The 17,786-nt window shown below is 34.2% G+C and overlaps 2 protein-coding genes across 2 annotated transcripts; both read left to right on the top strand.

The window, feature by feature from the left end:
* Positions 1–4,860: 4,860 nt before the first annotated feature.
* On the top strand, positions 4,861–5,924 carry LOC113768523. Its single transcript, XM_027312924.1, has 3 exons — positions 4,861–4,979; positions 5,095–5,162; positions 5,461–5,924. Exons 1-3 carry the CDS (start codon positions 4,928–4,930, stop codon positions 5,743–5,745), a joined length of 405 nt encoding a protein of 134 aa, XP_027168725.1. The 5' UTR covers positions 4,861–4,927; the 3' UTR covers positions 5,746–5,924.
* A 10,429-nt stretch (positions 5,925–16,353) lies between these two features.
* Positions 16,354–17,377, top strand: LOC113768837 (putative cysteine proteinase inhibitor 7). The gene is made up of 3 exons (XM_027313343.1): positions 16,354–16,491; positions 16,601–16,653; positions 16,938–17,377. Exons 1-3 carry the CDS (start codon positions 16,416–16,418, stop codon positions 17,232–17,234), a joined length of 426 nt encoding a protein of 141 aa, XP_027169144.1. The 5' UTR covers positions 16,354–16,415; the 3' UTR covers positions 17,235–17,377.
* The last annotated feature ends 409 nt before the right edge of the window (positions 17,378–17,786 follow it).

The following is a 17,786-nucleotide window of genomic DNA, read 5'->3' as shown; positions in this document are numbered from 1 at the left end:
AAATAGTATTAGGAAATTTATTTGAAATAACGATAAGATGTTTTATTAATGATTAATTCTTAGTACCTTAGTTAGTAAGTACTCATAATATACCTGTATAATACATGATTATAGGTATAATTTAAAAAAATTATTTATATATTTTAAAATACTATGAAAAATAGTTTGACTTTTCACATAATCTTGTGAAATATGTAATAAAATTTTGTTGTATTATAAGCCTTTAATCATTTTCAATTTTTGAAAAATTTGAAAGTTCGAATAACAATAACAACAAATCTTCCTAGTTATATATAGAATATTACTTGATTATATATCAAAATTTTTGTAATTTAACACCTATGAATATAATAAGATGATAAAGTTTTAATAAATTTACATCTGAGACACAAGAAATAATAAGAGTAAAAGCCTAAACAAAATGAGAAATAATATAATAATAAAAATGACAAAATTAGTATAACAATTAATATAAGAAAATCTGTATGATCTGGATTAAATCCCTTGGGAGATTGTTCATAAGAATAGGATCCAATAATTATAAATGAAAATCACATGCATGTATAATCTATTGTATAATTTAAATTAAATTTAGTTCACCTATAAAATGGTCCTAAAATAATTAGTACACTATGATATATGTTATTTTAACAACAAATTTTTTTTACTAAAAGTCTGAAATATCCATTACATCCATTACATATGTATGAGGGATATTTTACCATATTTGTATCTCACATCTAATCATGAAAGTTAATTTGAGAAAAACTATTTTTGACAATAGAATTATTTTAAATTTAACCAACAAGTTGAGATTTTTTAAACAATAAAAGTGAAATATTTTGGGAACTTAGTTGTTTATTTTCCCATAATTAAAAATTTAAAATGTGACAAATTATTCTTACATATTTCATAAGGTCATATGCAATAAAAAAAAAGTTTTCATGGTATATTTAAAATGCTTCAAACATATAACATTTATAAATGATACGTACAATTGTAAGTTTCTTTAAGTAAAATAGTAAATTTATGCCACAAACTATTAAGTTTTGATGATTTACCAAATTTACTATTCTATCAACAATATTTACTATTAATCTATAAAAATTTACTATTACTTAAACTAAAATTACTCTCCAAAAACTAAGTTTCAGATATAGAGTAGTATTTTACTTCAAAAACAAAAAGTTAGATCCATATTTATTCAAGTTTACTTTTTGAGACATAAAAGTTACTAATATATCGAGTTAACTTACTATTTTTTATGCAAAACTTACTAACCAAAATTTTAGGTACTATTTCATTTAGATGACCAGTACAGCAGGTAATCAAATGGTCACTAAAAGTATTTTTACCTGTTATATCAGGTAAAAATAGATTCGTTACCATAACTATCGTTACTTCAGACTTTTCCCTAAACATATGATAGTTGTATGGCTAAGGGCTCATGTTTGTTCATAACTTCGGGAGAAACAATTTATAATTTCAAATAATTCAATCTTAGAATAAAGGATTTACAATCAGTCAGTTTGATTTTATTTCTAATCATTACAATTGTCAGGACAAAAGCGATTCAATTTTTTTTATCAATTTTTTTCTCAGTAAATTTTGTAAAAATTCCTACTGACTTATGATTATGTGATTAAATGACCAATTGGTTACTTTTACATTTCTCGACTTAAACAAATTAATTTATTTGATTCTATTTGTGCATTTAAAAATCACTATAGTTTCTCATTTTCTTACTGATATTGATAGTATTTTTTACTTTTGTAATCTCATAATGTTTAACAAATTATAACACAAGTACTCGCTCCTATGCAATGGGCAGACTTCATCCCTAGTATACAGGATAGATTAAATGAATTTTAAATGCATCAAGGTGTGCCCAATGAGCATCCGTTAAAAAATTCAAGCATTAATGTATTTTATTGTACACTAACCATACAGATTGGGACTACGACTTAGCCCCCAAGTCCTTAATTGTTGTCGTCCACCTTAATAATATTGGAAAGATAGCCAATACCGACCATTTTTAAGGTTATATTCCGTTTGTATCCTCATTTGTAGAACTGGTTACTTGAAAGCTGCTAATTTTGCGTTATCGTGGAAAATTTCTCTACAGCAGCAAATCAATTACTGCATTCAAGAAATCTTAAGGAATAAGATACAATTTCGATGCCATTCCCAAGAAAACGTGTTAATGGAGATTGTTGCATTATTGAATCTAATGATGTTAATTATATTTACTGATGATTATCCATCGAACGTCCTGAAGCTATAAACGATGAGGATTTCGCAATCAAAGATTCAAGCACAATTAAGGCAATCAATGTAATCAATAATTCATGGTAAGAATAATAAAAAAACATAATTAGTTAAGGCTTAAGAAATATGAAAGGGAAGTTTTCTATGCTAGCACAATAAAGCAAGGATGGAACAGGAGGAGGGAGGGAAGGGCCACCACCCCAAGTTCCAGAAATTTATGCTTTTTCCTCCTCAAGATTTTGAGAAATTTGATGACAAAGGCAGTTAAAGATGATCCATTTTTTGTTTCAAATCAATGACAGGGTAGCTATCAAGTATCAAGAACACTTGCCTTAATCAAAAATTGCCAATGAGATTCAAGAGAAGCCGTAAACAGAAGAAACTATTTAGAATTGGCAGAGGACAGCAATCCTGCACTTTGGCATATACCTCTTTATCTCCCCAGCATTTGTTTCTAAATGGATGTCTATTTCACAAAAGCGCTCCACGCTTTCAAATTAAGCTAGCGAGGAACCTGAAAACGTGGACGGTATCGATAGAGTACTTCATCCAAGTAAACCAGACCAGCATTTTGTTCTGTAAACAGACTAATTCCAAGTTCCTTTCACAAGGAAATGAACCAACTTGGCATGTACCTCTTTTAAGTCAATGGATAGGGCATCTTAGGACAAGCGGCAAACAGGGATGAAGAGTCTTGCTTTGGCATATACCTCTCATCCCACAGAACTGAATATTCCCTGATTTTTGCTAAAATTGTGATATGATTCCTAAGTGAATGCCCATTTCACAAGCGGGATATGATTCCCAAGTGAATTCCCGTTTTGGCAAAAGAATGACACCTATAATGATGACATGCACTGGAACAGTGGACCTAAATTTATAACTCAAACTTCAATATTTTGAGTTTAAATTTAACAGGTGGATGAGGTTTAAATGAAGTTAGAAAAAAAATCTATTATTTTGTATTGTTTCATATCTCTCAAAAAAAAAAAATTAATAAAGCACATTGGTAGGTTAACTAACTTTTTACTTTTTCTTCAGTAACATGGCTTACTTTTTCCTCCATTGAGTTAGCCAAGATAGTAAAATTAATATATTGCTTTTTTGAAGCTGTTGTATTTGTTTTTTACTGAATTAATAGTTACTGAATCACAAGGAAACAAAAAAGAACTAAAACATGATGTTTATGAAGGAGAAATAGCAATATAATAAAAATGGGACAGAGAATGACACAGAATGTGGGACAGAAGATCTATTACGCTTCCGCAACGGATCTTCTATCTCACATTCTGTGCCATTCTCTGTCTCACTTTTTATTATATTGCTATTTCTCCTTCATAAACATCATGTTTTAGTTCTTTTTTGTTTCCTTAATATCCAATAACTATTAATTCAGTAATACATAAAATTTAACAAACTCAAAAAATCAAAATGCATAAAAAATGAGATTTTTTGTGCATTTTTTGCTGTATTTTTTAATTTTCTATTATATATTGCTTTTTTGAAGCTGTTGTATTTGTTTTTTACTGAATTAATAGTTACTGAATCACAAGGAAACAAAAAAGAACTAAAACATGATATTTATGAAGGAGAAATAGCAATATAATAAAAATGGGACAGAGAATGGCACAGAATGTGGGACAGAAGATCTGTTGCGCTATTATCCCTCCGTGTGGTTAGCGGGTTATTGCACGTGACAGAATCCAGTACGCACTCTCGGATAGTAACTGCAGTGCCCTTGTCAACAAAAAAAACATGCCTTATGCACATATCTTAGAAAAAAAAAACCAGTAGTCAAGGGGTGGGATTTAACGGTGCAGGAAAGAGAAAGAGGAATTTAACAAATGGAAATTTCAAGGCTGGAAAATCAAGAAAAATAAATATGGGAACTACTTAAGGATTGAGAAATACGGAAGGGAAGAGTTATTTACTATAAAAAAGAATCAGTTCATACTAAAGACATTTCGCAAGGAAATGTACCATGCCCCCTTTTAAGTCGATGGATAAGGCATCTTAAGACAAGCGGCAAACCTTGACTGGGAACGGGATAAAGAGTCTTGCTTTGGCATATACCTCTCATCCCACAGAACGGGAAATTCCCTGGTTTTTACTAAAATTGTGATATGATTCCTAAGTGAATGTCCATTTCACAAGAGGGATATGATTCCCAAGTGAATGCCTATTTTAAAAAAGGACTTCATGCTTTCCATCTAAGCTACCGAGGAACCTCAAGACGTGGACGATTAAAAAGAACCCATATCATTGTCTTAGTGATTAATGACAATAATATCATCAAATATATATATATATATATATATATATATATATAATCACTTGAATGAAAATAGAGAAAATGAGACAATTATACGCTCAATGCTGTGCGCGGTAACTGATGAAATAATTTATTTTTTGGCTTCATAAACTCAGACTCAATCAAAGTTCTAAATTCTCCTAAAGTTAAAAGCAGAAATAACGAATGATTCTGGAAGTATTGATTCCCAATTTCCGACGAAGGCCATAGAAGACATTTAGGTCCACAACATCGGCTATAAATTCTTGGAGTTGGTTCAATTCTTTCATACATTCATACTCAGCAATCGAGCTTCGCCAATCGCAACCAAGTGCAATAATCTGTTCTCATTACTCTTTGCGTAAAAATATGGCAGCAGTGGCAGCCAACTTCGCAGTGGCTGGTGTGGCAAAAAACCCGAGTATGTTTTATTCTCTGCGTTTTGCATGCATGCATTTATCTATTTCCCCATAAAATGAATGTGCAGCATTTATATTTTCTTCTTACTGAAATGTCTGTTTCTTGATGGAAATCAGTGCAGGGATTGAAGCCTGCCCTCGTCGTTGGTGCACTGAAGCAATTAGCCGGACAGAAGCAAGGACAGGTGAATTAATAATACTCCTAGACCCAATTTATCTGAACAGGTTTTGTCTGTGGTTTTGACTAGATTCTAGGATATTGCTATATTACAATAAAATTCCTTCAACCTTGTTACATGTTCTATAAATGTAACTCCAGATCTTTCAATCTCTATGTGTCAGTCTTTTACTTTTTTTTTCTTTTTTTGAACGGGAGGGGAAGATTTGATTCTTAATTTTGTTAGATAGAGTTTCTGCCAAGTGTTCCAATATTTGGGATCTAGAATTACATATTCTCAAGTTTTTTGGTCGACACTTTTGCAGGGTAATGCTGATGTGCCTGTTGGTTGGACTGTAGTGAGCACTCTCGACCGTCACATTCAAGCGCTCGGAGAGTTTGCAGTGGATGAGCACAAGAAGCAGACCAAGGACCAGCTGGGGTTTGTGGCTGTACTTTCTGGCATACAGAAAACCGAGGACGATCGTTCCACCTACTGCCTCCTTATTTCAGCTAAGAATAGCACTGGCAAGTTGGGCAGCTACAACGCAGTGATTATAGAATACAACACTGGGTGCCAGCAACTCTTACAATTTGAAGAGTCGCCATGAGTTACTGAGAACAAGGACTGAAGATTATGTATGCTATATTAAGTATCTACCGTTGTGCTAAATTAAGTATGGATGTTTCATATGTAATGCTGAGATGTTGAAAAAGGTGCATTTGTACCAGTAAAATGCACCCCATGTATTAAATAAATAAAACGCTGTGCCCTGTTAGAGTTTATATATATATATATATACACTTTGTTATTTTGTTGTTGGGCGGGTTGGAAATCCATCCATTTTCCTAGAAATGGTTTTGCTGAACTTCTTGTTCTCCAATCACCATTTGTCTCATGTTTCCATCATGGCAGTGGAAATCAAAATACAAAGCTCCAAATTCTTAATCGGCCCCATTTAAAATCATGGCAATAAATCAAGATGTGTTATAATACAGCAAAATTTGCGGTAGCAGAGACATTTTATTACTGCTCTGGTGGTTACCAATCTGAGCTAGCAGTCTGAGAAAATGGCATCCAGTCTCCCCTTAATCAATCAAATACCATTTGAACATGAACTTTGTGGTGAAGAAGGCCCAAAAACAAAAACAAAAACAAAAACAAAAACGAAACCAGGCCTTACAAAAGAAAAGATAGTATCGGCTATTTTATTCTAATGAAGGAAAAGCGCTTAAGCACTAAAAAGGATAAGACTCTTACTTATAATAAACAATCAGCATAATATATCAATCGATTTCCAAATAAATCCTATCGAGTCCTGGCCACTTGGAAACTCCGATTCCGTGGCTAATATGATAACCATGTGACAGCAAATATAATTCCATAGACTTCCGTGGACTTGAGCTCCCACTTGTTCCTCTAAGACGTGTCCAGGCCTTACAAGATAAAATCTTCTGTCAATTTGGCCTTTTAGCTCCAATTACTCTCAAAATTTCTCAGAGACAGCAACAAACACAAATTATAGAATCTAACACTTAACACTATATTTTGCCATAATAAAAGGGGAATATTTACAAATAAAATGCAAAATTAACCATCTAACAATTGGTTACTTCAATGCTGCCAATTTTGTCTTATCGTGGAGAATTTTTCTACATCAGCAAATCAATTACTGCATTCAAGAAACCTCAGGAAAAAGAATACCATGTCGGTGCCATTCCCAAGTAAAAGCGTTAATGGAGATGTTCAACCACTCTTTTTTTTTGGCATTATCGAATCCAATGATGTTATATTCATTTATGATCATCCATGAGAAGTGCTGAAGCTGTTAACGACAAAACTTTCACAATCAAGCACAATTAAAGCTTGAGTTCTTTGCTAGTACAATGAGACAAGGGTGGAACCGGGGGAGATCAGGAGGCAAGAGCCACCAACCCCAAGTTCTAGAAATTCATATTTTTTTCATTTAAAAATTTGAGAATTAAAAAAAAAACTCCTATGTATATTAAGCTATTTCCCCCTCCCCCCAAATTTTCAAGAATTTTAGACTGATTGCAGAGTTGTAGATGTATTTTGCTCCCTCATTTCCTAGTTCTGTCACTATAACAAGGCATCGACTGATGAAAAAGCATTTGAAAATGACCCATTTCCTCTTTCAAATCAAAGAGAGGGAAGCTATCAGGTATGAAGAATACTTGCCCTGATAAAAAAATTGCCAAGGAGTATCATGATAAGCCGTAAAAAAAAAAAAAGAAACTATTTAGAATTTGCAGAAGACAGCAATCTTGCACTTAGGCATATGCCTCTTGAGCTCCCAAGCAATTGTTTCTATGTGGATGTCTGTTTCACAAAAGCGCTCCACGCTTTCAAATTAAGCTAGCAAGGAACCTCAAAAAGTGGACGATTTCGATTGAGCACTTCTTCAACGTAAACCAGGCCAGCATTTTTTCCCGTAAACAGTGTACTTCCAAATTCCTTTTTCCGGGTTTCTTAACAAATTAAAATTTAACTTTTCCCAAAAAAAATTATACTTGGTCACCAAAGGAGGAGGATGGAGCAGAATAATTGATATCTACATGTAAATCTAGCGAAAATCATGAACTTTCAAGTTTCAATTAACAAATTTAATGTAATTGATCAGTTTTCTTTTAATTTCTTTGACAATTTTATTACTGCATTAACATACTGTTCACCAGATACTGATTTTTTTTTTCCATCAATCTTGCAATTTCTTGGCATTCTACAGTTATTTACCTATTTACACTTATTTGATTATGTTGGGAAAGGGATACCAGTGCAGACACACAATATTAGAGTTAGTTCAGGACAAATTACTCTTTCCCCAAGTACCAGTTAAAATAGGAATAAATCAAATCACCAAATAATAATGCCAACCATAATAATAAAATGCAAGAAAAATAAAAGACACAGGATACCAAGATTTTTATGTGGAAAATGCAAATTGGAAAAAATCACGGGACCTAGTTCAGTCAAAAAATCTCCACTATCACAATAATAGGAATACATAGGTCTATCTAGAACATCTAGATGACAATAATATCACCAATACTAACCAAGCTAAATCGCTATAAAATCACCCCCAAAAACTACAACTATAAAAGAAGTGGGTTTGGAAGGGTGTTACCAAACAAAGAAAAAATCCAAAATCTGAACTAGTAGGTGAGTAGAGTTTAACAAGAGGATCGCGTGGATAAATTTCGTCTCAATCAGTTTTCGAATCATTCTCCAATCATGACCTTGAAGTTTCTCTCTCTTTAGCTTCTTTACTCTTTTCTCTCTCATCGGTTTTTTCGAAGAAAGAAAAGTGACAGCTGCTATATTTCTTCCTTGATTGATTTCTGTCTCTCGGTTGAAGCTTTTGTCTTTTGTTCCCAAGAAAGAAAGGCCAAACTTTCCAAGTCAAATTTGACTTCAACATAATTGGATTTATTTTGTGGTTTGACCAATAAATAGGCTGGCACAAACCCAAAAATCTTCCCCTCCAACTCATTTGGTAGGCATAGTCAAACTTGCTTCCTGTTTGCAAAACAAGATATTCTCCCTAGACAACACCTTGGTCAACATGTCAATACCAATATCATTTGTATGCACCTTCTCAAATATTAACAACTTAGAATCTAGTACTTCTCGAATCCAATGATACCTTACATCAGTGTGCTTTGATCGAGAGTGACATATAAAATTTTTACACAAATGAATGACACTTTAACTGTCATAGTGAAAACTATACTTTTCTTGCTTCATCCCCAGCTTTTGAAGGAATTTTTGCAGCCAAAGAGCCTTTTTGCATGCTTTAGTGGCTGCAATGTACTCTGCCTATACTTGAGAGGGCGATATATTTCTGTAACTTACTTTGCCATGACATTGCTCCCTCTGTAAAAATCATCAAGTACCCAGATGTGGACTTCCTGTTATCGAGATCACCTGCCATATCTGTATCGGTGTACCCATCTAATATAGTTTTACCATTGCCGAAACATAAACATAACTTGGAAGCTCCTTTGAGATGCCTAAGGATCCATTTGACAACATTCCAATGCTCCTTACCAGGATTGGAAAGATACCAATTGACTACCCCAACTGCATGAACAATATTTGGCCTAGTGCAAATCATAGCATACATCAAACAATCAATAGCCGATGCATAAGGAACCTTTCTCATTTTTATTTTTTTTTTTGGCTTTCTCACTTGTAGGACACTGCTTAATACTTAGTTTAAAGTGACCTGCAAGTAGAGTAGAAACTTCCTTAGATTTGCTCATGTTAACCTATCAAGCACCTTTTCAATGTACTTTTTCTGAGACAACCAAAGTTTTACATTTTGTCTGTCCCTAGAGATTTTCATTCCGAGAATCTGTCTAGTCGGAATCGAATCCTTTATTGCAAAGGATTTACTTAGCTCCTTTTTTAGCCTATCAATCTTCATAGTATCACGACCAGCAATCAATATGTCATCAACATACAGTTAAAGAATAATAAAATCACCATCTAAAAAATTTTTCACATAAATACGGTGATCAAATATAGTCCTGTGGTACTCGTGATCTATAATGAAGGAATCAAACTTCTTGTACAACGGTTTCGGTGCCTGTTTCAGCCATACAAGCTCCTCTTGAGACGGCATACAAGGTTTTCCTTGCCATTTTCTTTAAACCTCTCCTGTTGCTCCATGTAAATCTTCTCTTCCAAGTCACCATGTGAGAAGACTGTTTTCACATGATGTTGCTCAATCTTCAAATTCAAACTGGCCGCGATACCTAGAACAACTCGGATTGACGACATGTTTCTCACATGAGAGAAAATTTCTTCAAAGTTTACACCCTTCTTCTGATTAAATCCCTTCACAACCAATCTTGCTTTATACTATGATATTGAGCTGTGTTCCTGAATCTTTAACCTGTAAACCCATTTGTTCTTCAGAACTCTGTTGCCCTTAGGCAGTTATACTAAGTCATAAGTGTGATTCTCATACAAAGACATTATCTCTTCTTGCATAGCTTGCAACCAGTCTTCTTTCCTCTCTGCTCTAGAGTCTCACTATAGGATTTTGGTTCCACTCCATTTGTCAGCAACACATATTTATGGGGATTATATCTGCTAGAAGGTCTCCTCTCTCTAGTAGAGCTTTAAAACTCATCTTTTAGTAGTGGTGATGGAGTAGGTGGTGCCTCATGATCAGGTTCATTAATAGCGATCATCATTATCATCAACATCCTCTGTCTGCTCTGTCTCAGCTCTCCCTTGATCAAAATCACAGGTACTGAAATTGGATTAGAATATGAATTTGCAAAAATGTCATTTGAGGATCTTGGCTTCTTATTTTCTCCATGTTTCAATGGTTTGATCTTCTAAGAAGAAAACATCTTTACTGCTGATCACCTTTTTCTCAATAGGATCATACAATCTGTAGCCAAACTCTTCATGTCCATAACCCAAGAAAATACATTATTTGGATTTCACATCAAATTTTGACATCTCATCTTTGGGAATATGAACGAATGCTCGACAGCTAAAAACTCTCAAGTTCTTATAGCACATATTCTTCCCTGTCCATACTCTCTCTGAGATATCACCATCCAAAGGAACTGGCGGAGAAAGGTTGATCAAGTCAACTGCAGTCCTCATTGCCTCACCCCAAAAGGATTTTAGCAGTTTAGCATTGGAGAGCATACATCTGATCCGTTCAATAATAGATCTATTCATCCTCTAAACTACTCCATTCTCTTGAGGAATCTTTGATACGGTCTTCTCCAATCTGATCCCATGGGATTCACAGTAGATTTCAAATGGTCCTCTATACTTACTAGCATTATCAACATTTACACATTGCAACTGTTTGCTCGTCTCCCTCTCAACCTTGCTATGAAAGTCTTTAAATACATCCAAGACCTGATCTTTAGTTTTCAAAGCAAAATACCTTACTTTTTTAGTAAAATTATCAATAGAAGTCATAAAATAAATAACACCACTAAGGGACTTATCCTTCATATAGCAAACATCAATATATACCAATTTTAAAGGATTTAATTTTCTAGATGGAGAAAAATGTTGATATGTGACTCTATGTTGTTTCCCATAAATGCAGTCAACACAAGGTTTAAGTACATTATCTCTAACTTCAGGTAGGAACTATTTGCGAATAAGTGTTTGAATCCCTTTTTCACTCATGTGCCCAAGTCGCCTATGCCAAAGGTCAATCAAGGAATCACGAATTGCATTCATTTCTCTCTTCCCCAACTTGGCTTGCATCAAGTAAAGGATACTCTGCTTCTTTTCTCTGGCAACAACAAGATTTCATTTACTGAGTTTCCATTTTCCTCCATCTTGAGGGCTATGGTAGCCCTCATCATCAAGTTTTCTGTAGAAACAAGATTAAGGTGAATATTAGGAACATGTCGGGATTTCTTAAAATCAACAGGCACTTGGTATCTGTATCTAAATATATGTCTCCCATGCCAACAACTTTGCATGAGACCTCATTTTCCATCATAACATAGCCAAAGTTTGCTTCGGTGTACGTTGAGAAGAAATGTCTGTGAATAACATGGTACGATGCACCCGAATTAACTACCCAATCACTGTCATAACAGATAATACTCACATGACCATCATCACAGAATACAAACATATCATCATGAGGTGCCACAACTGCTGTAGTTTTCTCATCATCTTTTTCCTTCTCCTTACCTTTTTTCTCAATATGTTCCCATTTTAAAATTCTAAACTCTTTCATATAATTCCCATTCTTTTTGTAATTATAGCATGCAATATTTTTTCGCAACTGAGACCTGCCTCTGGAGTTGTCAATCCTGTTGTGGGGTTCTTTACTTTTGCTTCTCCCTCTTTTTTTTTTTTTTTTGTCACCAGGACTTAAGACTCACACACAATTCCTTGTTTCTTCCTCTTGAACTCTTCATTTGTCACGGGTTTTTTTGCAATAACTATGGTCAATCCGTAGAAATTTTTTAAGTGTTCAGTCATATCTTCCCCGTCTTTATATCTCATCCGAATAATCTGCTTCAGACAATTAGTCTTGTTCAAACCGGTCTTCCGTTCCACAACACATAAGCTCTGGTGTCATTAGCAAAGTGTTGGAAGATACTCTGTCCAATCCACTTTCTAATATTACCAACAGTTTTTCTGTGCATAACTGTCCATTTATCATCATTCATGTCACTTGGTATAGCCACATCCCCTAGAACATGATCAAACAAATCTCTACAGTATAAATAGTTTTCGATTCTAGGCATCCAAGTCGAATAATTAGTTGCATTTAGTTTAATCACACAACTACTATCTTTTTAACCAGTATAATTGAACAGCCTAACTTGACTGCTCTGATACCACTTTGTTGAAAAAGGGGTACTGGTGCAAGCACACAATTTTAGAGTTAGTCCGGGACAAATTACTCTTTCCTCAAGTACTAGTTAAAATAGGAATAAACCAAATCACTAAGTAATAATGCCAATAGTAATAATAAAATGTAGAAAAAATAAAAGACACTGGACACCAAAATTTTTATGTGAAAAAACCCAAATTGAAAAGAATCACGGGATTTAGTCTAGTAAAAAATTCTCTATTATCACAATAATGGGAATACACAGGTCTATCTGAAACATCCAGATGACAATAATATCACCAATATCAACTAAGTTAAATCGCTCCAAAATCACTTCCAAAAATTACAACTATCAAAGAAGTGGGTTTGAAAGAGTGTTATCAAACAAAGAAAAAATCCAAAATCTAAATCAGTAGATTAGTAGAATTTGATGAGAGGATCGCGTAAGTAAAATTTTGTCTCAATCGGGTTTCGAATCACTCTCCGATCAAAACTTTGAAGTTTCTCTCTCTCTAGTTTCTTTACTCTTTTTTTCTCTTCATTTTTTTCCAAGAAAGAAAAGTGACGGCTGCTATATTTCTTCCTCGGTTGATTTTCTATCCCTTGACTGAAGCTTTTTTCCTTTGTTCCCAAGAAAGAAAGGCCAAGCTGTCCAAGTCAAATTTGACTTCAACCTAATAGGATTTATTTTGTGGTTTGGCCCACAAATGGGTTGGCCGAAACCCAACAGATTAAGACTTGCAATGACATAATATAAAGAGAATTATTAACATGCATGACACGTGTACAAATAGATTTGGATTTAAGAATGTGTGTGGAAGTATGATAAACTTATAAATAGCCTTCAATAGTTCTTTATTATTGTGAATTCGCACTTTTCTTATAAGAAATAAGCCACGGTTCAATTTTTATCGTTGCATCAATATGAGGATCTGATTTTGCCTTTTCATGAGATACTAACATGTTTAGAGTTCATGATGATTGTAATCATGATTAATAATTACAACACGATATATATGTTAATCATTTTGAAAAGAAGAAGAAAGGTGATTCAAAGATAACTATGTCAATTGGTCTAATACTGGTAAGTGTGATGATAAACAAAGAATTAATTATTTTTTTAATTCAGCTCATTTCAACTTTTCATTGTTCAATAAGTTTCTACAGCATCTGCTTGCCCTTTACTAGGGGTATAACCGAGTTTAATCAAACCTAATATCCTAGTGTTCAAACTTATTTTGTAATTTTAACAAGTTTGAAATTTTGTTCAATCTTAACTTATTTAATTGTCGAATCGAGTTTTTATCGAATTTAAATATTCTCGAATATAAAATACTGTTCAATCTTGACTTGATTGGTTGGCGAACCAAATTCATATGAACTCTTATTAAATCGAACTCAATTCAAGTATCAAATAGTTTAATTCATCTTTTAACCCTATCTTTTACACCATCCAACTAAAAGAAAAAATCATAAAGGCTATATAGGTCCAAACAATTGCCTAAAAATTCCTCGAGTATGTTTCTTGTGCCGTGTATGAACTGAGCAACTAAGCTATGCTAATTCTCATTTTCCTCGGGGGTAACGACTCAAGTAGCAACCAACCACGGTAAACTCTATCCTCCAAGAGCAGCTATTCAATTATTCTCTAGCAGTTTTCCTTACGTTTACATCTGTTTATGAAATATATAAATATATACATTTTCCTATTTTATTGGGCACTGATATATGTTGTTTATTGATGGAAATCAGTTCAGGGATTCCAGTGCATGAAATAGATGTAATGAATAAAGCTGAAGATCAAGTGAATCGTACCATCTCCATTTTCTTTCCACTAGTTCATATTTGGTATCTGCAATGACAAAGGAAATTTGAACCCTTGATCTCTAATTCTTAAGATATGTATATATCTTACTTACAACAAAAGTAATATCAAAAGAAATTTACATACTGCAGCATGTCACCGGTACCCAATAGTTAAACCAATATTGTTGATTTTTCCAACGGCATAATTCTTTCATCCCACATTGCAGCAGACAGGAGGAAGGCTTCGTTGGAGAGCCTATAAATAGAAGGGGTTTATGAAGGAATCAATTGCACCACTTAAGAGAGTATTATATGGGCTATTAGTTTCTTGGGCCATCTAACCCATTTATAGTCAAATATTTTAGGCTCTCTTGTTTTGAGTTTAGAAATATTTTCTAAACTCTTTTGTAAATGCCTTATTGGCCTAGGAACCACTTTTCTACGGCTTTTGTATTTCTTCTTCATAGTAGAAATATTGTTCCTCCCTCGCCTGTGGACGTAGGTCAATTTGACCGAAGCACGTAAATTTTGGTGTCTTTTATTTTGCTTTGTTATTTGTCTTTATTGGGTTGCCACAACCCCTTTTATATGGTCAGTTTTACCGCCTAAATATTAGATGGCTGGTGTCTATCGTCTAATCTTTATATGGTCGGTTATACCGCCTATTTTGTTCTAACTTTAGTTTGTTTATTCCTGAACCAGTCCTAACAAATATTAATACATAAATATATCAGCATGCTTTGATCACAAAAAAAAAAATCTGCAATATAAGAATGATTATTTCATTCGATTACAAAATTATATTAATGGCAGCAATTACATGCATCAAATACAGCAAATAGAATTTTCTAGGCTGAAAAATCAGGAAAAAGAAATACGGGAACTACTTAAGGATTGAGAAGCACGAAAGGAAGAGTTATTCACCATAAAAAAGAATCAGTTCATACTAAAGACATGTCGCAAGGAAATGTACCATGCCCGTTTTTAAGCAAATGGATAGGGAATCTTTGGATAAGCGACAAACAGGGCGAGCTTCAACCGGGAACAGGATAAAGATTCTGGCTTTGGCATATACCTCTCATCCCACAGAACTGGAAATTCCCTGGCTTTTGCTAAAACTGTGATATGATTCCTGACTGAATGTCCATTTCACAGGGGGATATGATTCCCAAGTGAATTCCCGTTTTGGCAAAAGAATGACACCTATAATGATGACATGCATGGAACAGTAGACCTAAATTTATTACTCAAACTTCAATATTTTGATTCCTAAGTGAATGTCCATTTCACAGGAGGGAAATGATTCCCAAGTGAAGGCCAGTTTCGAAAAAGGGCTTCGTGCTTTAGATACCGAGGAACCTCAAAACGTGGACGATTAAAAATTTGCATACACTGTACATTGCTTTATCCAAGTAATTTTTGGCAAAAGAATGACACCGATAATGATGATACGCACAGGATCGGTAGACCTAAATTTGTGACTCAAATTTTAATTCATAAGCCCTAGTTTTGCGGGTTGGCCAATGATTAATTATTTTAGTCCCATATAACTATATGTTTATATAGACTTGTAAAAACTCGCGCACATAGACACACGGGCAGCTAGAAATGCATTTTACAATATACACGGAACATGTTTTAGAACATGAAGTCACCAGAAAATCCATCTCTACCATTGCAACAGTATCCTTTTCCTCCGTTCCCTAAAATAGTAACATATATAATACGGTTAAAAAAAAAAGAACTCTTATCATTGTCTTAGTGAATGATGACAATAATATCATCAAATACGTATATATTAATCACTTGAATGGAAATAGAGAAAGTGACACACAATGGTAGATTGAAAAACCAGGAGTTCCTTGTTCTGTATCAAACTCAAATGCAATCAAAGTTCTAAATTTTCCAAAGGATAAAAGCAGAAATAATGAATAATTTTGGAAGTATTGATTCCCAATTTCTCACGAAGGGCATAGAGGACATTTAGGTCCACAACATCGCCTATAAATTCTGGGAGTTTGTTCAATTCTTTCCTACATTCATACTCAGCAATCGAGCTTTGCCTATCGCAACCAAGAGCAATAATTTGTTCTCCTTACTCTCTGCGTAAAAATATGGCTACAGTGGCAGCCAACTTTCCAATGCCTGTGACAGCCAAGTGCCAAAAAACGGAATTGGCAAACAACTACAGTAAGTTTCAGTCTTTGCGTTTTGCATCCATGCATTTATATCTATTTTCCTAATATTCGGCATTTATATTTTCTTCACACTGAAATGTTCGTTTCTTAATGGAAATCAGTTAAGCAATTCCAGTCTGCCGAAGTCGATGCTATACTGAAGCAAGCTGGGGAGGTGAACTATTGATACTCCTAGATCTAATTTACCTTGACTGCTTGGTCTATTGTTTTGACTAGATTCTAGGATATTGCTAAATTACATTAAAATTCCTTCAACCTTGTTACGAGGTTCTATAATTGTAACTCCTAAACTTTCAATCTCTGCTTGTCAGTCTTTTACCCTTTTTCTTATGGGAGAGGAAGATTTGCTTCTTAATTTTGTTTGATTGAGTTTCTGCCAAGTGTTCGGATTATTCGGATCTAAAATTATTCTAAAGCTTTTTGTTTTACACCTTGCAGACCAAATTAATTGTGCCTGGTGGCTGGACTCCAGTGAACCCTGCAGACCCTCACATTCAAGAGCTCGGAAGATTTGCAGTGGATGAGCACAAGAAGCAGACCGGAGACAAGCTGGTGTTTGTGGCAGTGGTTGCCGGCTTAAAGAAACCCGTTGAATTAGCCACTCTCTACTGGCTCATAATTGAAGCTAAGGATAGCGACGGCAATCAAAATATCTACAAAGCACTGGTTCAAGAAACTGATTTGGAGATGAAGAAACTCTTATACTTCGGGGAAGTGGTGCCGCCCGTGAACTGAGAACAAGGACTGAGGATTATGTATTGTATTATCGACTGTGTGCTAAAATAAGTATGGATGTTTCAGATGTAATGCTGAGATGTTGAAAAAGGTGCGTTTCTGCCAGCACAATGCGTCGATATATTAAATAAATAAAGCATTGTACCCTGTTGGAGTACATTATATACTTTGCTTCGCCATTGATTCTCATGAAAACCCGTGGGAATCCCACCATTTTCGTAGAAATGGTTTTACTTCTTGTTATCCAAACACCATTTGTTTCATGTTTTCCAATCACCATTTGTTTTTTGTTTAGACTACTTGGAACGTTGGGAATTTCACGTTATCATGGAACATGGGCAGAGCCATATATGCTGAATTGAGGATGGGCAATTGCCCCTAGTCAACTGTGACAAATTCCTATATTGGCTTGAAAAGCTTTAGAATTTTTAATCTTGGCTTGCATTTGCAACACCTTGAAATTTCTTATATTTTCTTTCTTCCATTAAATTGCCCCCTAAATTTATGAAGAAATTACATTTATTACTTCAAATGATGAAGTTATCCAAAATG

This window comes from Coffea eugenioides, chromosome 4, assembly GCF_003713205.1.
Source record: "Coffea eugenioides isolate CCC68of chromosome 4, Ceug_1.0, whole genome shotgun sequence".
In the NCBI taxonomy this organism is placed as follows: domain Eukaryota; kingdom Viridiplantae; phylum Streptophyta; class Magnoliopsida; order Gentianales; family Rubiaceae; genus Coffea; species Coffea eugenioides.
Note: the sequence above shows the minus strand (reverse complement) of the source record. Positions and strands in the feature narration are given on the sequence as shown.